Source organism: Tympanuchus pallidicinctus, unplaced genomic scaffold, assembly GCF_026119805.1.
Source record: "Tympanuchus pallidicinctus isolate F22 unplaced genomic scaffold, pur_lepc_1.0 scaffold13, whole genome shotgun sequence".
Taxonomy (NCBI): Eukaryota; Metazoa; Chordata; class Aves; order Galliformes; family Phasianidae; genus Tympanuchus; species Tympanuchus pallidicinctus.
This window is the reverse complement of record NW_026294648.1, coordinates 13,928,622-13,950,784: the sequence shown is the minus strand read 5'-3', so window position 1 is coordinate 13,950,784 and position 22,163 is coordinate 13,928,622. Positions and strand designations below refer to the sequence as shown.

Sequence of the window (22,163 nt, the reverse complement as noted above, 5' to 3'; positions counted from 1 at the left end):
TTTTTGTTTTTTTTTTTTAATGCTGCAAACAGGTCTGTGCTGTTCCATTCATTCCTCCTCTTTTTTTTTTCTTTTTTCTTTTTTTTTTTTTTTTTTTCAGAAATAAAAGTGTTCCCCATTTCCCTAGCCGGTGTCTAGTGAAAATGCAAACGTAACCGACAGCTCAGAGGAAGCACGGTGCCACAGATGTGTCCCTATTGGTGCAGGCACGGGCTGAACAACGTGGAAAAGGGCAAAGCGACATTCTTCATCCTCTCTCCTGGAGCCTGCCCGTCGGTTCCCAGCAGTGCAGCCGCCGATGGGCTCCGTGGCAGCCCGTGTGTGCTCTCAGGGAGGAGCCGCTTACCCCGATAGGGCTGCGGGAGGGCACCCCGGAGCTCCGGGCACGGCTGCGTCCGGGGCCGAGGCTGCTGTTTGCGGACAGCCTCATAAATCCGTGTGTCAATAGAATCGAGGCGTGCCGCCGCGAAGGCTGAGGAGGCGGTAGGAGGGAACGGAGCGGGGCCGGGGCAGGCAAAAGCGAACCACGAGTTCGCTCCTGGCCGTGGGGCCGCCCCATAGGGCCGGGCGAGGCCGCGCAGGTGCGTCGGGCGCGGAGCTTTTGGGACGCGCGGAGCCGGAGCCGCTGCAGGTATCGGGGCGGAGGGTTTGCGCTGCGACCGAGGGGGGATTGCAGCTGCGGGTCTGCACCTCCGGGACTTGGGAGCGGGCCCCGGCGGTGGCACGGCACGGCATGGGAAGCTCCGGCCGTGCAGTACTGCGCTGTGCGGGCGGTGGAACTGCGCCCGCGTCCGTGTGTGTGGCAGTTCCGAGCTCGCACCCCTCCGGGTTTGCTCGGCCGTGCGCGGCGGTTGTCATGGCTCTGCCCCGACTCCACGGCTTTCCCATGAAGGCACTCGGACCCACTGGAAACGCAAACACGGGGTTGGCCAGCGGAACCGGGCGGTGCGCGTCCCGGGGAGGCGGCGGCGGGCTGGGAGTCACGCAACTCTGCACGAACCGGGCAGCTTGGCGGCGCGGCTGCATTGACAGCGTGACCGCGCTGTCTGCGTCGGCAGCGAGTCCTTCTCTTGCTCCGTGCTCACGCCCCTGAATTCCCTCCCGTACGAAGGCTGTAGATCCGTGGTAGCCCTCCTCCCGCTGACTCCTTCCCCCCGTCCTGGCAGCGGCCTCACGGCTGCAGCAGCGGTGCGGCGGCTCCGCAGACAGGAAAGGCCCTCCTCGGCGAGGTCGGGAGCGGGGGTTTTCCGCTGCGGAAGCCCAGGAGAGCAGTCGAGGTCCCTTGGCCGGAGGGCCGCGGGCTGCACGGCACAGCCGTCCCGGTGCCGGGTGGTGCCGGCTGCCTGCAGACCAGCAGAACCGGTGCCGCCGGCCTGTGGCGCTGGGAGGTGAGCTGGGAGAACGAGGTGCCCTGCCCTTCTCTGCCCTACATATGGGCTGCGAGCCTGCGGGAGCTCACCTCTGCCTGCTGTCTGGATGGAGCCGGAGGTTGCCAGCTCTGGGGTTGGGGATTGCCATCTTTGGGGCCAGCTCCCACTTCTGCAGCTGCCATCCTTGTCTTTTCATAACCCAGCTGGTACAGGTGCCTGGCTGGTTGCTGGAAAAACACAAAGAGCTGTGCCTTGTGCAGGGCTGACAGGAGGCTGGGAGTGGGAATGGGAGTGCAGCCGTGCTGAGCAGAATGCAATGCCTGTTAGGGGCACAGGACGAGGCTCTGAGCTGTCCTGGGGACCGCAGTGTGGTGTGGGGATGGCAGTGAGCCCTGCGTGGGTCTGAGCAGGGAGTGGTGCAGAGCTGTAACCCCGCCATGGGCTTTGCTTGCCTCCAGTACGTACGCATCCGGCTGCTTGGGGTCAGGGTGATGTCGGAGGCTGTGGATCTGTCCTTCCTGTCGGATGTCGAGAAGGATTTGATCCTGCAGGTCCTGCAGCGTGATGAGGAGCTCCGTAAAGCAGAAGAGAGGAGAATCAGGTGTGGTAGGGGTTTGCTCAGAGGGACTGAGCAAGCTGGGAGCTCTACTTGGTGCTCAGGCTTTGACCACTGCCACTGCTGGGCCCTATGCAGGCGCCTGAAGAATGAACTGCTGGAGATCCGGCGCAAAGGAGCCAAGCGGAGCAGCCAGCGCTACAGCGAGCGGACCTGCGCCCGCTGCCAGCAGAGCTTGGGCCGCATCAGCCCCAAGGCCAACACCTGCCGGGGCTGCAACCACTTGGTGTGCCGGGACTGCCGCTCCTGTGGCCCCAACAGCTCCTGGCGCTGCAAAGTCTGCACCAAGGAGGCGTGAGTACACGGGGTTTGGGGATGAGTGGCATGGGCCTTCTGTGTGCTCCTCCTTCTCCTTCTTCCTTCTGCTCATCCCAGCCCAATGCCCCACAGTCACCCCTGTGGTCCAGCCCTAGGTTCTCAGCCTGGTCTCCACCATGGGGCTGCTGTCCAAGGTGAGCTCTCCTGGTTGGGTGATGAAGAACTGGGCCATGCCCTGCTCTGGGCTGTCCTTTGTCCCTGCTCCTGTCTCCCCATTATGTGGCTTCAGCCCGTGTTTCACGCAGTCGAGGCTTCCTTCCTCTCCTTGGCCTCACCTGCCCTGCAAAGCCCCCATTTTACTCTGTATTGACTTTAACCCATTGTTTGTCCAGGGCACAGCCTCTGCTTGGCCACTTCTGTCCATGCTCCTCTTGACTGGCTTGCAGTTCCGTGGGCGGCTAAAGGGAATGGTTTCTCACTGCCCCTCTGCCCCGCAGGGAGCTGAAGAAGACAACAGGGGACTGGTTCTACGACCAGAGGGTCAACCGCTTTGCTAACAGGCTGGGCAGCGACATGGTGCGCCTGTCTCTGCGGCACAGGTCTGCAGGTAGGGCAGGCCAGGAGGTGCTGGAGCCATGTCTCCTCCTGCAGCCCGGAGTGAGGTGGTTGTGACCCTCTGGGGTGCTTCAGCTTTCCCTGGGCTCTGCTGTGAACTTTCCAGCTGGACTGTGCCCCTCCTGAGTCCTCTCTATTTTCAGCGAGCAAAAGGGAGACAGTGGGACAGACAATCCTGCAGAAAGCACAGCTTGGTTCCTCTGCAGCCCGGCAGAAGAGCCCCCAGGAGCCCCAGAAAGTGCCCAGGTGAGGAGGAACCCTGTGTTTGGAGAGGGAGTCACCGATAGCCCATTTGGGTGCAGTAGATGGGAGAGAGGCTGCTGTCCTGCTCTGACTGCTGGTCTCCTTGCCAAGCAGGACATGCTTGTGGTTTTGTTTGTCTGCAGTTTGTTTCCTGATGCCTCTGACCCTCGGGAAGGCAAAAGTGACACAGAGTCCATGGAAAACATGAGCCTGGATGGCTACAGACCTGTTCCTGCTGCTGGGGGGGGCAGGTAGGGAAGACTGAGGCACATTGTCATTGCAGTGCTGGCCTGGCAGAGAGTGAGGGCTTCTGCCAGAATCTGGTTGCATCTGTTTGCTGCCATGATTCTAATGAGAGAGATGCTGGCTCTCCTCTCCAGGCTGAAACCTCAGGCTGGGCAGGCAGGTCCTTTGCTCCAGGCTTGCTCATGTGGCTCCTTGGAGCTCATAGCAGGAACAGCTCCCAGCTAAAGCCTGGTTTCCTGGCCCTGCTGCTTTTGGCTGAAGTGCTGGCCTGAGACAGAGCTTTTTCTGTGTCCTCTGCAGAAGGAACTCTCTGGATAAAGCCACCACTATCAAAGAGGGAAAGCAGGTTGCTGGACCAGCAGGGCCCATGGCAGCCAGCCTGACACTCCCTCTGCCCTCCAAAAATGTGCTTTCTGTCACCAACGGACGGGTGCGTTCTGCTGCCCAGCTGTGGCTGGGCACTGGGAGTCCCTTGGAGTCCCCTCTGCTCTTCTCTGAATGGGGCTTTTCTTCCTTAGGAGACTCCCACAGGCAGCCGAAGCAGCACGTTGGTGAATGATCACGAAGCCATCTTCAAGAAGAACCCCCGGAGGGTGGTGAGACCAGCAGGTGAGAGGTTGGGCTTCCTGGCATGCAGCTGGTCCTTGCTGTGCTGTGATGGAGCAGCAGTGCTCTGCTAATCCCACAAACTCCTCTGCAGACTACACCAAGTCAGTGATCGACCTGCGCCCAGAGGAATTTGTGGGTGAAAGCAACTCCATGGGAGACAGGAGCAAGTCAGTGCCTGGCCTCACCACAGAGCTGGTGAGACTCTTGGTGATGCTGCAGATGGCCGTGCCTGTGCTGCCCCACGCTCCCTATGCGAGCTGTTTCTCTCTGATTGCAGGATGAGGAGGAGGAGGATATTGACAACCTGGTGGAGATCCATCGACAGCGGGTGGCGCGGGGCAGCATGCGCAGCGGCACCTCCTCGGTGAGTCCTGAGGCTTGGCCGTGCTGGAAAAGCCATGGAGAAGGGCCATGGGAGCTTCATCCCTTGGAATAGGATTAAAAACCAGAGGCCCAGCTGTTGTCAAGTGAGCCTTGGTGTTAATGGGGGCACCTGGTGACCATCCCCAGCCAGGCAAGGCTGGCTAGGAGGGATTAGGAATAGATGTGCTGAGGACCACCTGGATGGTGACACTGCCCAGCTCAGCCCAGCCATGCCTTGCAGAGCACATTGGGGAGCATGGTCAGCATCTACAGCGAGGCTGGTGACTTTGGAAACATCGCAGTCACTGGGGGAATCTCCTTCTCCCTGAGCTACGAGCAGAAGACGCAGACGTTGTTCATCCATGTGAAGGAGTGCCGGCAGCTGGCCTATGGGGACGAGGCCAAGAAGCGCTCCAACCCGTGAGTGCTGGGAGGGAAATGGTGGCAGAAAGTGGGGAGGGACAGGTTGGTGGCATCGAGAGAGGTGGGAGCTGTAAGCAGGGGTCTTGGTAGAGTGGGAGGTCTGGAGTTGTCCGTGGGGGCTTGAGCTCTGCCTGTTCATCCCTTCAGGTATGTGAAGACTTACCTCCTGCCTGACAAATCCCGGCAAGGGAAGCGCAAGACAACCATCAAGCGCAACACCGTAAACCCGCTGTACAACGAGCTGCTGAAGGTGAGCAGGGATGGGCCAGGGCAGCCAGCTTCCCTCTGCCTGAGGCTGCAGCACAACGAGCTGAGCTGCCCTGCTGGGTTCTGCCTTCTCCACCTTGCCTGGGGAAATGGGCTCCAAACCCTGAGCTGGATGCACATTTAGATACTGTGCCCTTAAAGCTGGAATAAAACATTACTAGGCTGGGTCACTGTTCTGCTATCACTGTTGTCACATCCCTGGATGCCATACAGCCCATGTTCCTGGCTCTTATGCCACCCCCCTTCTGCTGATCTGAGGTAGCTGGTTTCCCTTGGAGAAAGCTCCTTAGTGTCAGGGCTGTATGGGCTGCAGGGCAGCAGGGTTGTGCAGGCAGAGATAAGGCAGGGCTGGTCCCAGCAGTAGGAGCACTCGGCACTGCCTTTCATGCTGCTGTCCCTGCTGTGGCTGGCACAGGACAGTGGGAAGGGCTGGTCTCTGTCCTGAGTCCTGCTGCACCATCCGCTTTGATGGAAGGGAAGTAGGGAACTGGAAAGCGCGCTCTGGATTCCAGGCTTCTGTGGCTCAGTTTGCCACAGGAGCCTCAGTGTGTCAGTTTGTTGAGCTCTTGTGCTCCAACCACCTGAGGCTCGCCAGGCTGGCACCGCTTCCCTGTGGTGGGAAGGAGTGGGGTGGCTGTGTGCCATGAGCGCTGGGTGCACTCTGAGGTTTGCTTCACCTGCACAGCACATGCTCCCAGCAGCACTGAGCTCAGCACAGTCTGCCGGCTCACCAATCTTTTCCCTGCCTCTCTTCTTAGTATGAGATTAATAAATCCCTCCTGCTCGCGAGGACACTGCAGTTCTCAGTCTGGCACCACGATCGCTTTGGCCGCAACACATTCCTGGGGGAGGCAGAGATCCCCATGGACTCCTGGGACTTCAGCAGCCAGCTGGAGGAGTTCCTGCTACTGCACGGCAAGGTACTGACCCACTGCCTCTGCCTGCGTGGGGCACAGGGGTCGTGATGGAGCTGCTGCAAGTCTTGTGCCCAAACAAGTCCTGTGCCAAGATCAGGTAGATGCACTGCTGTAGCAGAAAAGGCAGATCTAGGTTTAAGCCAAGCTTCCCTCTTTCTCAGCGTATCCCCTATGTGATGCAGTGGGATGTGTCCCTGCCCAGTCAGGTATTCTCATTCTGTGTGCTTGATTACTCCAAGATTGCAGCTCTTCCCGTCTCCCTCCCCCAGTGAGCAAGAATGGGAGCCAACTTCAGGGAACAAATAGGGGAAATTGGACTTGACATCCTGTCGTGGGCTGCAGAACAGTGCAGTGAGAGGATGTTGTGCAGCTGGATGGCAACAGCAGATGCTTCTGTTGTGAATTTATTCGGGAGTCTGGTTCTCTCTACGAGCTCCTGCTGCAGACTCAGCCTTTTGCATTGCTTGTGGCCCAAGCCTACAGGTGCTGAGCTAAACAGAATTTCCTAAGAAATGTGGTTAAGGCAAAATACCGTTCCAAAGAAGCTTCTGTGGGCAGTTGTGCTGGCTGAGCTATCTCAGGCAGAAACCAGACCTTTGGGCCAAGTGTGGGGAGTGGCTGCGTGTTGACCCAGCTGTCACTGTGTCTGCTCTGGCTGCCCCAGCAGTGCTGCACTAATCCAGCCATTGCCTCTTTGCAGACTGGGGTGGATGCTGTTGGCCTCCCCCAGTACAAAGGGGAGCTGGTGGTCTCCATGAAGTACATCCCATCTTCCAAGCATCCCGGGGCTGGAAATGGCAGAAAAGGTGAGTGCTGGAGCTCCAAGAGCTCTATGTAGCCTGGGGTTATTTAATGCCCTCTACAGGCATGCTGGAAATTCCCAGTGGTGAAAATTGATTAAATCTTGTGTTGTTTTGTTTTGGATTTTCTCAGGCAAAGCAGGAGAAGGCGGTGAGCTCCAGGTCTGGATCAAAGAAGCCAAGAACCTCACAGCTGCCAAATCAGGGGGCACATCGGACAGCTTTGTGAAGGGGTGAGTGTGGGTATTTGAGGGGGATGCAAGTAAAAACTCTATGCTCCCTGCCTGCAGCGGAGATCTGGGGGAGGGAAGTATCCTGCATTTGTACCCCTTGCATATCTGTCTGCTCATCTCTTAGTAGTGATGAATTCTTGGTAACAAACACTCTGGGTTTTGGCCAGCTGAGAGGAGCTGTTCAGGGACCAGGAGGGCTGTGGCCCATTGCTCATGATTGGAGACTGTGCAGAGGGGTCCCCTGAGCTGGGGAGGTGGCTGTGCTCTTTCTGCAGGCCTGGCCCTTCTCCCAGGCTCAGAGCTGGGAGCCAGGACTGGCTGCTCAAGGAGCTGCCCTCAAATCATCTTCACAGAGGTTACCAAGCAGCTGTGACTTGGATAGTGCTGGTGTGAGGGCAATTGGTCCTTGGTGTTTCCTCTGTGCAGACTACTTGCAGCCCCCTGGGTGGAGACACCAGTTCCTTCCAGTCCATCATGTCCCATCTTCTCAGGCCCAGTGGGGAGAGGTGGGATCCAAGGCAGACATCAGATCAAGCTGCCTTGGCTTCCAAGGGAGAAGTTAGCTGCGTGTGTATTGCTAACTCCAGTGGGAATGCTTCCCCCAGCTACCTCCTGCCACATAAAAACAAGGCCTCCAAGAGGAAGACGCCCGTGGTGAAGAAGACCCTGAATCCTCATTACAACCATACCTTTGTCTATAATGGCATCAACCCTGAGGACTTGCAGCACATCTGCCTGGAGCTGACTGTCTGGGACCGGGAGCCTCTGTCCAGCAATGACTTCCTTGGAGGTGTTCGCTTGGGTGTGGGCAATGGTGAGGAGCTCTGGGGGTGAGGGGCTGAGGTAGGCTGCTGCTGCAGTGGGAGAGGCACCGTGTGGCTCCCAAACCCCTGGGCAAGTGCTTCTGCCTGGAGCCGCCTCTCTGCTGCAGAGCTGCTGCTCCCCTGCAGATACAGGCTGTAACTTGTGCCCATCTCCTTTCTCCAAGGCATGAGCAACGGGCAGGCTGTGGACTGGATGGACTCCACGGGTGAGGAGCTGAACCTGTGGCAGAAGATGCGCCAGTACCCAGGCTCATGGGCGGAGGGGACGCTCCAGCTCCGCTCCACCATGGCCAAGCTGAGGCCCTAGGCAGCAGAACACCAGGGCTCACCCTGGGGCTGGCACAGCTGCTCTGGAGCTGCACTTGCAGCATGGCCAGATGAGTGCCAAACTTCTTTTTTTTTTTTTTGCCTCTATTTTAATAAACATGACCCTTCTCTTAAACAGGCTCGGGCAGAAAGTCTTCTTGGCCTAGCTTCTCCTAAAGGGTTTTCCTTTTGTTTTAGGAAAGCCAAATTTGGACCAAATGTAAGGCTGAACTTGAGCCCTTGTGGGACCTCCCTACTTTCCCCACAGGCACAATGCTTTGAAATGTGGTTAGGTTTCTTTTTTCCCCTCCAGTTTTCTCCCTCCCACCCTCTGTGTTTCATAACCTGCTCCCTTGTTGTCTCTTCCACCCTCCTCCCTAAGGATGGTGCTTGCTCTGGGACCCACAGGCAGAGAACAGACCAGCTCATGCCCCAGCTGTTGGGTTATGGGGAACACTGGTGGGGGCCATGCTGAACTGACTTTTTCTACAAATTTATTAATTTCAAAGTAATATTCTACTGCCAAAAAAATTCCCAGGAAGGGTGCCATGATGCTGGGTGTAAGGAGAAGCAAGTCGATTATGAGCCTCTGTAATGGATGTCTGTTACTGTCTTCGCTGAGCATGGGGCCATTGGTTTCTAATGAAGGCTTTTGCTGGCTCTGGCAGGAGCCTGGCATCAGTGCCTGGCCAGCAGGGCTGAGCCCAGGCAGGGACAGCATGGGTTTAAGTTGTGTATGACGTGAGGACGGCCACAATGAGGGTGAAGCTGCTGCAAAAGAGGCATCTGTAATGTCGCCCTGCCTGCTCTCCCATCCCTTTTCTGCTCTGGGAGCTTTCATAGAATGTGGGGCACTCATTTGGCTGTGGTCTCTCCTCCTGTTGGGTTTCTCTTCTCCCTCCTGCCCTGGGGTTTGAACAGAGAAAATCCAGCATCTCCTGTTGTAGTCTAGGCTGAGTCACAACTGTGGCCAGAGGGTGCTCCTGGCTGTTGTGCAGTGATTGCTAGTACATGGCCTTTTTCCCTGCTCCCCTCCCTGTGCCAGAGCAGCCTGAGAGTGGCTCCCTTCCTCCTGGAAGTCCTTGGGACCCTAGTCCTCCTCTACGGTGGGCGACTAGAAAAGCAGAAAGGAAGCTGTCCGTCCTCCAAGGCACGTGGCAGGGGTCTCCCCACGCTGCCTCAATCACAGGGGTCCCCGTGCTGTGCCCGCTGAACTGCCTCCTGCTCGCTCAGCAGGTAGGTGTCGATGAAGTCAAAGAGCTCATCAGGGCTGATGGGCAAGATGTAGCGCTCACGGTCAGTGCCTGCTTTGTCCAGGAGCACCATGTTGAAGTGGGAGCGGGTGAGGTGCAGGAACTGCCTGGGGGTGCAGAAGGGAGCTGCAGGTCAGGACTGTGGGTCCCTGGCTTGGGGCTGAGCATTCCCACCCTACACAGCTATTGTCAGGCCCTCCTGAGGGTGGTGGCTTCCACTTCCTCAAGGCTGCCAGAAGGGCCTAGCGCCTCTGCGTTTGGACTCTGGGCACTGAGGACAGGCTGACGACATCCTTAGCCTCAGTGCAGCAGAAAGGAGAAGCCTGAAGAGGCAGACTCTTGCTTGTGAGCCTGGCACCAAGCCTTATGTCTTACCAGTCCCCAAGGTTCCCCCTATGTCCCTGTTCTCACAGGAACACCTGCCCTGGCTCTCTGGGATGGCCCCCTTCAGCTGCTCCTGTTTGAAAAGTCATGCATCCCATCCCCTGGTACCTGAGCTCTTCTATGATGCCAGCAGACAGCTGGTGCTCCCGGATGCGGCCCACTTCATGTGGGGGCTGCCCCACCAACTCAATGATGGTAACATGACGCAGGTCCAGCCCACAGGTGGCTTGCTGTGGAGGAGGGGATGTGGTGGTGAGAACGTGCTGATGGAGTGCAAGGAGGGGGAAATAGCATGTTGGCTCACCTGCAGCATGGAGATCTGCATCTTGTAGTAGCGGTTAGCAGGGTCGGGTGCTGAGATGACAAGGAGCCTGCGTTTCTCGTAGAACTGATCCAGCAGGCTGGCTGCTGAGTTCACAGCAGTGTTGATCTGCATGGCTGGGGCAACAAGAGAGTGTGTGAGCACAAGAAGAGATGCCGTTTTGCACTCCTCCTTCCCCAGTCTTCCAGGCAGAAACTCCCTTAAGCTTTGGGCATCTCTGCAGGTAGATTCCCTGCCTTGCCCTGCACCACTTACGTGCACAGATGGGGAGGGAGCCTGTCCATTGCTGGGTGGACTGGCAGACCCGCAGGGAGGTACCCTGGCGCTCGTAGCCCTCATCGCACAGATACTCGCATGTGGCACCGTAGTTGTTGCCATCAGAGGTGCAAGACAGGTAGCCATGCTGCGGAGGCTTCAGAACAGGACAGCGTCTCACTGTGAATAAGGAAGCCAGGTGAGATCAGGTTAGGGGTGGAAGGACAGAGGCCCAGCTGTGGTGCGCAGAGTGGGGAGCCTACAGCCTGAGGGAGCTCGCTTCACCTTGGACACGAATCCTGAACTTGCAGCTGGCTCGGTTGTATGCCTGGTCATAGGCAGTATAGCGGATCACGTGCTCTCCTTCAGGGAACTCAGATCCAGGCTCTGGACCCCGCAACATCACTCTGCACTCAATAGATGGGTTCTCTGTTAGATTCCCCAGGAGAGGCATTCAGATGGCACCTAGTGCAGCCCCCAGCCTTGGCTGGTGATACCAGCACTGTCTCTGTGCTCACCTCTTGATGACGCCATCAGCAGAGTCCTTCACACGAGGTGGATCCCAATATACCGTAGCAGTCAGCTTGCCTGGCTCTGCTATCCGCTCACGGGACTCCGGGCAGCGGATCTTAGGAGGCTCAACATCTACCCATAGGAGGGAGGAATAAGCTTGGGGAACAGCTGGGGCTGTGCTATGAGAGTAGGACAACGGACAGAGGAGGACCCCAGGTGCCCAGTGATCCCACAGTTGCTGAGCACAGCCTGGCACTGGAGCAAGCCAAGCCTGATGTAATGTCAGCATTGAGTGACCAGGCTCAGCCTCGCCCATGGAGTGCTGCACCTTCCATCAGCCTGAGTTTCGTGGCTAACAGCACGTTGGGAAGCAGCAGGGCCTATGGTTCTTGAGCACAAAGGTGCAAGGCACCAGCACTTGGTCAGGCACTGGGAATGGCATCTGCAGGCACAGAGAGGATGGAGAGTGCCCTTCCAGCAGTACGGATCACAAACAGCCTGGAAGGACAGTAGGGTGAGAATTTACCTACACAGATTGGCTCGCTCCCACTCCAGCGCCCATCTTCCATGCATGTGCGGCTTCGGTCACCCTCCAGTTGGTAGCCAGGCAGGCAGGTGTAGTCACAGCGGGAATCCATCTGCACCCCAGCTGAGCACACATATGAGCCCCGCAGCACCGCTGGCAGCACGTGGCATCTGATCTCTAGGCCAGAGTGAACAAAGAAGGGAGGGAAGCGGCTGGGCTGGCTGCATGGCTGTGCCAGCAGGCAGAGACCCAGGGCTGGCAGTGCCCACAGGGAGGCCAACAAGCCCGATGAATGGGATGCACTCACGTCGGCAGTACGCCATGCCAGACCAGTGGCGGCTGGGTAAGCACTGCACAGCACTGCGGCCCACCAGTCGGTAGCCACGGGCACAGCTCAGCTCGCAGCGCGTCCCCAGGCTGCTGCGGTAGTTGCCCCCCCGGGGTGAGTAGCAGGTTGCCTCTCCACGGTAAATGTTCAGCGTGGCACACCACTGGGGCACTGCAGAGAGAAGAGAGGTGAGGGGTATGTACAGCTTGGCCAGGCCTTGGTTTCCTTAGGGACCTGAGGGACAGGCTTGGGGTGCTGTTACCTCGGCGGTAATCTAGGGCTGGCTCCGGGGGTGTTTCTTCCACATACACTTCATTGGTGTGGCTCTCAGCAGTATAGTAGCCAGACCCTGCACAGAAGGAGTGAGATCAGGGCACAGTGTGATGTTTTATGGCTGCACCTAGGTGATGACTGCCTCATGCAGCAGCACAGTCCGGTCCCAAACAATTCCACAATTCCATAGAGAGAGATCCCACCTCTTGGCAGACTTGCCCTGCTGTCCTAGCGCTTCCAGTCTTGATATACAGGAGGGTTAAGCAGGACAGACAGTGAGCCTGCAGGCTGGCACCAGCCGCAGACTAAACAGCCCCAGGGGCAGACGTGGTTACTGCAGGAAGTGGGTGCTGGCCTAGCCGAGACCCCTGGCCTTTTGGTAGTCAGGAGGGAAGGAAGGAAAACCTCCCTCCTGCCTGTCCCAGCACAGCAAGGGATGAGAAGCATGACGCTACACTGGAGTGAAGGATGAAGTTGCTGGAGGAGTTTGCCTGGTGCTGCTGGCCTCGTGCCATCCCTGCTGCGGACATTGATTGCTGGCCAGCAGACAGGGACAGCTTGGTGAGGGCCTTGCAACCAGCCCTCTGCCCAGCACACCAACTCCAACACCCCCATGGTGAAGTGACTAGTGGGGCAGGAGAAAAGTGTGGGGGCTGGGGAAGAAGGCCTGCATGCAAGGAGAGCTGGCGCTGAGCCTTGCAGCCCCCTGGGCCCCGCAGCGAGCCGTCCGGCCGCGGCATTCCCCAGCACTGAGCTCACATTTCCGCCCCTTTTCCGATGGCCTCCCCGGCGCTGCCCCCTCCTCACCTCCCTCATTGCTGCAGGACCGCACCTCTCTGCACTCTGGTCATTTTTGATCTGTCCAAATGGACAGCCCCTGGTAGCACCCTTTGCCCCTTCCCCCCACCCCTGCTTTTGGGAAGGGGAAATGTAAGCTGAAACTGATCCAACCAGCAGCTCCTATGTCACGTGGAGGAAACTTTATTACACATCTTTCCAGCAACAACTTTACTACAGTGCGGCTCCCCATCGCTTCCCACAAACTCATTAAGTCACCCACTTGTTCCCACAAAGTCTTTTATCCTGGTGCCCTTCCCATGCTGGCTGGCGCCAATGCAGTACAGCAGACCCAGAGGAGCTGATCATGGGGCTGGCACACCATGGTTCTGTGTGGCTCCCAACAGCAAGCAGCTGCTTGGCCAGGGGGGTAAGGCAGTGCTGTTACCTTGCAGACGTGCCATTTATTTGCAGATGTTCCCTTTGCATGACAGTCATGGACTGCCCTGACCATCTCAGATGGGCAGGAGCATCACTGGAGGCAGCAGTACCAGATAGCACAGTAAGGGGAGGGAGAAGGAACGGGGAGGGAATAATTCCCTTGCAAAGAGAGCACAAGGGCTTCTCTCGGAGGTTGAGCCAGAGCTGAATTCCAGCCCAGCTGGGGCAGCGTGTGAGCATGCACTGGGGATGGGACGTGACCGGGTTGGGGTCAGAATGCTTCATCCAGGTCAACATCTGGTGGCCAACGGCTCCAGCAACAGCAGGCAGTCAGGAAAAAAGTTCCATTCCCATAAGTGAGTCTGTGATAACGAGGTCAGCTGTTTGCTCATCTCTAGGTGCTTCCCAGCCCCATGGCAGTGTCCCCCTCCCCATACCCCACGGTGTAGCAATGCTCTCCCAGTCCTACCACACAGGTACTCCTCCTTACTCCCATCAGTCACCTCCTCCCCACCCTGCCCTCACACACACTGCCCCACATACTGGTGCCACCATGGTGCTCACCTTCATGCCACGTGGCCGACACCAGCCTGGTGAGGAACACCAGCAGGACGGGTGCTGCCTCCTGCGCCATGCCAGGGCCAGACAGCCCCACTGTGCTGGATGGGGGGCTGCCGGAGCCCCTGTGGGATGGAGCCGGGCTGGGAGCAGTGCTCAGCTCCCTCCGTCGCTGCTCTCCGGCTCGTGCTCCTGCTTGGCTGTGCTGCCTCTGCTGAGTAAACCGACTTCTCCCCTCCGCTGCCTGTCCCAAACATTCAAAAGGCATGAGTCAGGCCCCAAACGATGAGATTGTCAAAAATAATAAATCCTAAGGATTCCTTACTTTTCAGAGTACCTTCTGCTTTCCCAAGGCTCTAAAAGCTTTTCAGATGTTTCCTCGCAAGCGACAGAGCCAAGAATCAATCTTCAAGCAAGGAGGAGTGGAGGAGCTCCCACTACCAGCTCCAGACTCCTGGAACGGGAGCTCCAAGGACAAACCGCAGTGATCACGGCCCTTTTTTCCAGCGGGGCAGGGCTAGCCAGGCTGAGAAATGAGGAAACCTCACTGCACGCTGTGGGGTTTGAAACCAGACCCAAGGCAATCGGTTCCAGCTGGGGTCTATTTTCCAGCTGTGGCTCAGCCTCTGTGAGGCAGAGGAAATGAATGGCATGGGCTGGGGTCTGCTGCCTGGTACTGCGGGGCAAGATGGGGCTGTGCTCTGATGCAGGGCGCAGAGGGGAAAGCCTGGCAGGCAGGTACAGGAGCTGGCACGGGGCACTGGGCTGCCTGAATGTGCTAATTATGTGGCAGCCAGGCTGGTAAGCGTGCTAATTAATAACACAGCTGTGCCAAGCTGGAGAGATCCCGCCTCCCAACAGCTCTCCCTATGGGCATGTGCACCGCCTGGGCACCGGGAGCAGCGTGACGGGACGGGGCAAAGCCCACCCTATACAGCCCAGCGGGGCGCAAGGAGGCCTCCCGATAGGGCACTCACCCAGCGGGGCTGCTTCTGCCCCCTGCAGTGTTCACAGGGTGCTGCAGCCCTAGGGCTGCCCCACAGCCTGCACGGACCGCGCGTGGGGTGGAGCGGGGGGAAGGGGGGCGAGGACGTGGAGCAGCCGTACGCACCGCGGGGACGCGAGGCGCCGCCGCTGGAGCGCCTTCGGGTGCGCTCGGCCGTTTTCGTGAACATTCGGTAAACTTCGTGAGTCTTCGGCAATGCCCGGCGGCGCGGGGCGGGCCGGGGCCTCCCCGACGGGGCGGTGCTCGGCTCGGCTCGGCTCGGCTCGCTGGAGCTCGGCCGGACGCAGCTCGGCCCGGTCCGGCCATGGCGTCTCCGTCGCGGCGGCTGCAGACGAAGCCGGTGATCACCTGCCTGAAAAGCGTGCTCCTCACCTATACCTTCGTCTTCTGGGTGAGCGCCGGGCCGAGCCCGCGAGTCCTCGCCCTGCCCGAGCCCCGCGGGCTTGTCGCGGCCGCTCTGCCGTATCGCGACAGGGCGGCTTTCTCTCTTCTCCGCAGGTATCGGGCATCGTGCTGCTGGCCGTGGGCGTGTGGGGCAGGGTGAGCCTGGCCGTCTACTTCTCGCTGCTGGATGAGAAAGCCACCAACGTGCCCTTTGTCCTGATGGGCGCCGGCGTCGTCGTGGTGCTGCTGGGCACCTTCGGCTGCTTCGCCACCTGCCGCGGCAGCACGTGGATGCTGAAGCTGGTAGGTGCCGCCCCGCGGGGCAGGAGGGGAGCGGTTCCCGTTGGGGCACCCGACCCATCGCACTCTTGTCTCCTGCCTGCAGTACGCCATGCTGCTGTCCCTCATCTTCCTCATCGTGCTGGTGGCTGCCGTCGTCGGGTTTGTTTTCAGGCACGAGGTGAGTGTGCCCCTTGCTAACGTGCAGCAGTGGGGGCTCGTGGGTCGGATCTCTGTGGACTGGTCTCATCCACTTGGAGGGTTGGAGGTGCTGCTAGGGCAGCGTTAGGAGGGCTGGAGGGGGCCAGAGGAGCAGCTTGGTCCTGGTAAGGAGTCATAAAGGTTCAGTTTGCTGGAGACAGCAAGGGTTGTATGTGCAGGGAGCTGACCTGCTGATCAACCCTGGGCATCTCTGTCTGCCAGAATCGCAGAATGGCCAGGGTTGGAAGGGACCTCAAGGATCATGAATCTCCAACCGCCTGCCACGTGCAGGGCCACCAGCTTCCCCATTTGATACTAGACCTGGCTGCCCAGGGCCCCATCCAACCTGGCCTTGAACACCTCCAGGAATGGGGCATCCACAGCCTCTGTGGGCAGCCTGTTCCAGCACCTCACCACTCTCATAGTAAAGAACTTCCCCTTGACATCCAACCTAAACCTTCCCTCCCTCAACTTAAAACCATTTCCCCTTGTCCTGCTATAGAATCACAGAATGATATATTTTCTGAAACCTGTATATAAATGTTCTTTACTTTCTGTTTTCTGTGCGTAAGGCTGCTAGGAAGGTTTCTCTGCTGTGGAGCAACCTGCTAATTGGGAGAGCTGGCAGGACGTAGGGCTGTATTACTGCATGCACGCTCTAGGCACCACAAAGACACCTCCTGCCTTGTAATAGCGTGTGTAATTGCCTGGGTCAGCGGGGAATGCCTGCAGGCCATGACCAGAGTCATTCCTGCCATCACCAAGTGGTGACTAATGTGGGGCTGAGGTCCCAAAGCGTGCATGGGGACAGCACCACAATGTCCTCCTCACATGGCTGCCGAGACCTCTCTCTTGCAGATAAAGACAAACTTTGAGAGCAACCTCAATCTGGCCTTGAAGAACTACAATGGGACGGTGGATCATCACAGCGAGGCGGTCGACACCATCCAGAGAACTGTGAGTGCCCCTCTCTGCCTTTTTGGATCATGGAGGGTAGGGGCATCCAGGTGCATCCGCCCAGCCCCTGGGTGTTCCTGGCTGGGTGTTCCCCTCCATCACTGCATTCGATGTCCTCTTGCACAACAGGATGGTAGGAGGAGCACTCAGAGCCCTCCTGCTGCTGCCTCTCAGGAAGGACAAGCAGCCACACATGGAAAGCATCTGGTCCAAGTTAGGGCTGGTGAGGAGGGTCTCTGGAGCACAGGCAGTCTCTGTTGCTGCATTTAGGGCATCCTGGTGATTGAGGATCGTAAGGATGCTTATGCTAGGTTGGGGAGGAAAGCCTTTTCGGGGAAGAGGTGCTGAGTGGGAGTTGAAGGGCTTCCTAGATGTGTGCTGGGATATGGAGTGTTGAGGGCTCAGGAGCTGCTGCAGGAGTGCCTGTAGGGCTGGGGTACTGGGATCCTGATGTGATCATCCTTACTTCTCCTGACAGCTGCACTGCTGCGGGGTACAGAACTACTCAGACTGGGAGAAGACCGAATACTTCACCCAGAAGGGAATCCCTCAGAGCTGCTGCAAGAGCCAGGATGGCTGTTCGGTGGAGGATCTGAGGGACCCAAGCAAAGCCAAGCAGAAAGTGTTTGTGGATGTAAGTTACACTCATAAACATTCCCTGGAATTTGTAGGTTGGGAAGGAAGAGCTGGTTGGATAAGGAAGGGTTTGGTCTTCACTTGAAAGGACAACTTCTTCATAAATGCACACACCCTGTGGCTCAAGGATCCCTCTGGAGTGGATGTAAAGGAAGGATATGCAGGAAGGAGCCTCTCTTCCCACCTGCAGTCCCTCCTAGTCCTTCCCTGAAGGTCAGGGATCAGCCTGACCCCAGTGTTTGCACCTAGGCCTGTGCATTTCTGAGAACAAGAGAATAAGGATGTAATTTCCTGGTCAAGTTCGTTCCGTAGTGCTGACGTTTGTCAGCTGCTGTGCAAAGTCCTGCTTGTGTGGTGAGCACAGGTGACTTCATAGTGGAGGGATCACTGGTGATGTGTGCAGGGGTTATGCAGAGGATGCTCATCAGATGAGTCACTTTGTTTAACCCAGTGCTCACATTAAGGGAAAGCCAGGGGCGGTGCTGCCTTTGATAACGCTGCACCAATCGGTGGCCAGCCCAGCACTGGTGCTGTGTGGTTTGGCCAAGGCCAAGCAGGAGGGTGACAGTCGTGCAGCAAGCCGGAGCACTCTTTCTCCTGCACCAGGGTTCCATGGAGAGGCAGGTTTGTGATGGGGGGGAGGGGGGAGACAGAAAGTCCTGGACCCACGTGCTCACTCTTCCTCTCCTGCAGGGTTGTTTTTTCCTGGTAACATCAACAATGGAGTCAAAAATGAGTGTTGTGGCTGGCATCTCCTTTGGCATCGCATGCTTCCAGGTAAATTTCACTTGCTACTGGGAACAGAAGCAGTGCAGGGTGAAGCCAGGGTCTCTCCAGAGGCATTCAATTTCTGTGCAGTTTGTCTGTGTACAAAAGCCACAGCCTTTCTCAGCCAGAGAGGAGCAGCTCTGCAGCTAATCTGTATTTAACCTCACCGCTGTGCAACCTCTACTCTCTTAAACCCAAGGCTGCAGCACCAGCTCTGTCTCTCAGAGCCCAGGTTATTAGGAAAGAGTTCCTTTATACAACTGACTTTGAAGAAAAACCAAAGCAGCTGAACAGAGTCTGTATTGCTCTGGGTAAACTCCCTGCGTTTGCTGTTGGCAAAGGCCCAATCAATGCCCTTCCTTTTCCTACCTTGTCTTCCCTTTTAACTGTTTTGGGCTCATTCTGTGTGGTTGGGTCCTTGGAGCACCTGTGTAGCATCCCCTGTGCTGGTGACTCTGATGAGAGACCTCATGCCCTGCACACCACCACAACCTGCAATTGCTTCCTCCCCCTCCAGCTCCTCAGCCTCCAGTTTACTTTATCCTGTAGGACACTTCCTGCACGGGCTTCATGCAACAATGTGCTTAGTGTCCTGTAATCTGACAGGCTTTATCCCAGCAGGAAACGAGAGGCCTCTGCCCCTGAGTTCCTAGCTAAATTGGGCTTTGTGCATAGTGAATGCCATGGTCTGGGTTTCCCGAGGAGCTGTGCACAATGGGGCTGAGCGCTTGGGAAATCCAGATCTGATGTGTTACAGCAGGGGCTGCAGGATGCATAGCAGGCCTTTATTTTTCTGGGTTTGCAAAACTCACTCAGCTCTGGATGCAGATCAAGCTTGACAGGTTTTCAGTTGGGAGCGAAGTGAGTTTGCCCTTCCGTGGTCCTGAAGCCACGATGAGACCTTGGAGGCACAGGACCAGCAGATAACAGCACCAGTGTGGGGAGAGGAAGGTGTGCAACCTCACCAAGACATGAGCGTGTCACCCTGCCTGTCCTGCAATGAAAGCTGAATAACATGGATGAAGCTGAAGCCAGGAGGGCTACGGATGCAGTCTGTGCTACAAGGAGCCTTCAGCTGTGGCTCAGAGGGGCCAGGAGCTGGGGCTGATCTCTGCTCTCCTCCCACGCTGATGTGAGCTGAGCTGTGCTCCGCATGGGGCGGCTGAGACGTGACTGACACGCAGACTGTGAGCTGCCTGCTTCCCCCGGCTCCGGCCGTGCAATTAGCTTGGCTAACACCAGGCTGGGGAATTGCAGCCATTTCCTGGTTTTTATCACTCATTCAGCAAGTCTTTGCTGTGTTGTACAGCCAGCAGGGACCAATCATGTAAATGTGCCTCTAACTTGGCTTCTGTAGGTCAAACTCCTGCAGGATCAAGCTCTAAGTGTCTGTGTGGAGCTGAAAGGCCACGTGTGATAACAGCAGCGTGTTCTGCATGTGTTGCTGATGTGAAACAACAGCCTTGTTTCCCCACTGCCCTTGCAGCCAGGAGAGGTGGTTGTTCCCTGTTGGTTGTGCAATTGGCTGTGATGCTCCTGAAATCGGTGTAATTTCTGAAGCTTCTGTATAACAGTAGATGCTTCATAAAGCAATATCTAAGAGGGTGGAATGTGGAGCATCACTTGCGAGGAGCTATCTTGGTTGATACCTACCAGGAACCCCTCCTTCAGTCTCTCCCCCTTACTCTGAAGGGGGTGCAGCAGCCTGTCTGTGGTTTGTAAATCCCCCTGTCTTTGTATGTTATAAAACTGAGATGTGAGTGCCTGATGATGAATGGAGCAGTTGGTCAGGTTTTCCCACTAGAGCACAGTGTCTTATTTTGGGCCACCTCTATTGCGTCTTTCCTCTTTTCTTCAGTTGGTTGGCATCATCCTCGCCTGCTGTCTGTCCCAGTACATCACGAACAACCAGTATGAGATGGTGTAGCCCCCCCAGTGCACAGTGGCTTTGACTAAGGTACGTCTATCTGTTGACATAAGCCTTGGCTGTGCTAGACTGAGCTTTCAGGGCTGTTTGCAAACTCCTAAACCACAGTGTGGGCAGTGTGTGTACTTCCATGGTGATGGAGGGGGTGGAAGCGAGATGGGGGTGGAAGCGAGGGGAAACTATTTCATCTTTATCAAAAACAGAGCATGCAGGTCCCCTGTGGTCTTGCTGGTGCTGCCTGTGATGCTGTCCCATTAAACTTGGGCCTCCACCTCTGGTCTGTCCGTGGCTGCTGCCATTGCCTCCTGCAGCATGCTGCTGAGCCATGCAATAAGGCATCTGCTGAGCCCTGTCTGCTGCACCCTCCTCCATGGTGTATAACTGTGGGCCTCTAAATGCTGTGTTTGTTAATGGTGTCTTCTGAATGGCAGGCATTCCTCCTGCTCGCTGTGTGGGGGAAGACCACACCACCTGCAGTTTTCCTCCGGACGCTGCCTCATGAAGTCTTGCTTTGAATTGACTGATCCTCTCCTCAGATAGCTCATCGAAACGAGTGCAACAGCTGTTCTGGTGTGCTTGGGGACTTGTCCTAACACTACTCTACTGTACCACTGAGTGGGATAATTAGCGTGGCTGAGGAGGTTGCAGTAGCTGCACTCCTGCGGGTGCTGGACTTCTCTCAACTGCGCCGGAGCGGCCGCTGCCACCATTCATTGCAGCCTTGTTGGCTGTCCTGCTCCTGGGCAGAAGCTGTTCTCACTAAGTGCCTCCCTTGGGAAAGCAGTGCTTTCTCTCATCTCTGAATTCTGTTCTCAGCCCCTTTTGCATCCCTCTCTCTGTTCAGGCTCAATCACTGGCCACGTTTCTTCTTCAGATGGGGCTGCTGTCCCGTTCAAGCAGTGCCTGCTTGCTGAAGCTCTTTGCTCAGCAAGGTCTCGGCTAGTTGCCAAGCTCTCGTCCTCATGCTGGATTTTATATATTTTTTTATAGTTGTACTTTTTGAAGTACAGGCTGTAGCGATTCTTTCTAAGCTTTAGCAGGGTTTGGTGATATAGGTCCTGGTGCCTTTACCTTGGTGTAGGTGTCCTTGCACCGAGTCAGCTGTGACTTGATCGTCAGTATTACATGCTGCTTTAACTCGTTTTGTGTATTGAGTAGAACTCTTTTGTCCTGAGACACAATAAATATTAAGATATTTTACTCTACGAAACTGCCCTGGCTTTTCTATTAATCTCCTGGAAATTCTTCTCAAGTCCCTGCAAGCAGCAGCAGCAACCCAGCTGCAAAGTGATGTGCTGACCCCAGGCCAGCTGGTGACCGCTGGGCCTCTGCAGCTCATGTTTCTCAAATACTCACCGGTGCCCTTGTGCTTACAAATAACTTTTGTAATTGAATTTTCTTCATAAAAAAACGTTGTGCAACTGTGCTGAAACAAAAGGCCTGAAGCATCTCAGCCCAGGAGCTGCTGGAGGAATGCAGAGGCCGGAGTTCAGCCCTGGTGCAAAGTGTGTCCATCCTGTGCTCAGAGCACAGTGTGCTGCAGCACCACTGGAGCCAGGAGATGCGGATGGAAGGTTTGTGTGTGCTCAGAGCTGCTCTTCCTTGTGCTCTCTCAGTGCTAGGCACTGCTGCCCTGAGCGTGGTGGTTTAATGGAAAGCTCTCCTTGGAAGTGGGAATGTTTTCAGTTTACAATCATCAAAGCTGTGAGGGCTGTGGGGTGGTGGAGTGAAGGTGTGGGTGTGAGTGGCAGCTCTTTGTCATCATGCTTCTCCTGTGTAGGCAAGCTGCCCCAGCACCCTGCGGGACAGGGCAGGTGTAGGGCAGCTTCACTGCTGATGGAGGAAGCTGGAGGGAAGCAGCTTGAAGTGCTTGTGTCTCCTTTGACCTCACTGAATAAATCAAGCTGGTGTCAGCCCTGGCTGGCTGTTGTGAGCCTCGTAGGTTTGGAAGGCGAGGCAGAGTGCGTCAGAGCATGGGAGCAGCTGCAGAGAGTGGAACTGATGGATGGAGACCAAGCAACAACACGTGAGAAGCAGGGCTGTGTTTGAATACACCTTTCTTCTTGGTAAAGCCATGCGAAAGCAAGGAGGCATGGAATTATCCCTGTTTGACTGGCTTTGGTGCCAGGCTGGTCAGAGCTGCCTTTACCCTGCTGGCTTTTTACCTGTCTGGCAGTGTGTGCAGGCGTGGACTTGCATGCAAAACACTGCTTTGCTAGTGCAGGTGGCTGTGGAAATGCCTCGTGCTTGTGGGGGGGACTCACCAGAAATGCCTGGCTGTCCCC

General features: G+C 56.8%; 3 protein-coding genes across 7 annotated transcripts; 2 read left to right on the top strand and 1 right to left on the bottom strand.

Moving 5' to 3' along the window:
- Nucleotides 1-174: 174 nt before the first annotated feature.
- Nucleotides 175-8,226, top strand: SYTL4 (synaptotagmin like 4). 4 transcript variants are annotated; one of them, XM_052672775.1, is made up of 17 exons: nt 175-631; nt 1,829-1,971; nt 2,065-2,280; nt 2,742-2,851; nt 3,003-3,105; nt 3,246-3,353; nt 3,649-3,778; nt 3,867-3,957; nt 4,049-4,152; nt 4,235-4,321; nt 4,562-4,740; nt 4,891-4,993; nt 5,769-5,930; nt 6,628-6,733; nt 6,861-6,960; nt 7,566-7,774; nt 7,949-8,226. In XM_052672775.1, the coding sequence occupies exons 2-17, from the start codon at nt 1,862-1,864 to the stop codon at nt 8,089-8,091; spliced, it is 2,061 nt and encodes a 686-aa protein (XP_052528735.1). In that variant the 5' UTR covers nt 175-631; nt 1,829-1,861; the 3' UTR covers nt 8,092-8,226. The 4 variants fall into 4 exon arrangements, with proteins under 4 accessions (XP_052528735.1, XP_052528737.1, XP_052528736.1 ...); XM_052672776.1 differs by lacking the exon at nt 175-631 and adding an exon at nt 1,155-1,388; XM_052672777.1 differs by lacking the exon at nt 1,829-1,971 and having other exon boundaries at nt 518-631.
- Nucleotides 8,227-8,567: 341 nt separating this feature from the next.
- Nucleotides 8,568-14,842, bottom strand: SRPX2 (sushi repeat containing protein X-linked 2). 2 transcript variants are annotated; one of them, XM_052672783.1, is made up of 11 exons: nt 14,046-14,842; nt 13,727-13,964; nt 11,934-12,020; nt 11,651-11,842; nt 11,344-11,520; nt 10,823-10,949; nt 10,590-10,711; nt 10,305-10,484; nt 10,032-10,165; nt 9,836-9,957; nt 8,568-9,450 (listed from the first exon to the last, which is right to left on the bottom strand). In XM_052672783.1, the coding sequence occupies exons 2-11, from the start codon at nt 13,794-13,796 to the stop codon at nt 9,270-9,272; spliced, it is 1,392 nt and encodes a 463-aa protein (XP_052528743.1). In that variant the 5' UTR covers nt 13,797-13,964; nt 14,046-14,842; the 3' UTR covers nt 8,568-9,269. The 2 variants fall into 2 exon arrangements, with proteins under 2 accessions (XP_052528743.1, XP_052528744.1); XM_052672784.1 differs by having other exon boundaries at nt 14,058-14,842.
- A 116-nt stretch (nt 14,843-14,958) lies between these two features.
- Nucleotides 14,959-21,088, top strand: TSPAN6 (tetraspanin 6). The gene is made up of 8 exons (XM_052672790.1): nt 14,959-15,117; nt 15,225-15,413; nt 15,496-15,570; nt 16,449-16,547; nt 17,026-17,181; nt 17,877-17,960; nt 19,810-19,908; nt 20,310-21,088. The coding sequence occupies exons 1-7, from the start codon at nt 15,031-15,033 to the stop codon at nt 19,876-19,878; spliced, it is 759 nt and encodes a 252-aa protein (XP_052528750.1). The 5' UTR covers nt 14,959-15,030; the 3' UTR covers nt 19,879-19,908; nt 20,310-21,088.
- The last annotated feature ends 1,075 nt before the right edge of the window (nt 21,089-22,163 follow it).

Bases quoted from the DNA above. Each gene is read 5' to 3' on its own strand.
- SYTL4 (XM_052672774.1), top strand. From the start codon at position 1,808: ATGGGCTTTGCTTGCCTCCAGTACGTACGCATCCGGCTGCTTGGGGTC. The intron at 2,281-2,741 runs GTGAGTACACGG...TCTGCCCCGCAG, and splicing joins AAAGTCTGCACCAAGGAGGC to GGAGCTGAAGAAGACAACAG. The intron at 3,354-3,648 runs GTAGGGAAGACT...TGTCCTCTGCAG, and splicing joins CCTGCTGCTGGGGGGGGCAG to AAGGAACTCTCTGGATAAAG.
- TSPAN6 (XM_052672790.1), top strand. From the start codon at position 15,031: ATGGCGTCTCCGTCGCGGCGGCTGCAGACGAAGCCGGTGATCACCTGC. The intron at 15,414-15,495 runs GTAGGTGCCGCC...TCCTGCCTGCAG, and splicing joins GCACGTGGATGCTGAAGCTG to TACGCCATGCTGCTGTCCCT. The intron at 17,961-19,809 runs GTAAATTTCACT...TCTTTTCTTCAG, and splicing joins TTGGCATCGCATGCTTCCAG to TTGGTTGGCATCATCCTCGC.
- SRPX2 (XM_052672783.1), bottom strand. From the start codon at position 13,796: ATGGCGCAGGAGGCAGCACCCGTCCTGCTGGTGTTCCTCACCAGGCTG. The intron at 10,712-10,822 runs GTGAGCACAGAG...TATTGAGTGCAG, and splicing joins GCTGATGGCGTCATCAAGAG to AGTGATGTTGCGGGGTCCAG. The intron at 9,958-10,031 runs GTGAGCCAACAT...CCTCCTCCACAG, and splicing joins TGCAGATCTCCATGCTGCAG to CAAGCCACCTGTGGGCTGGA.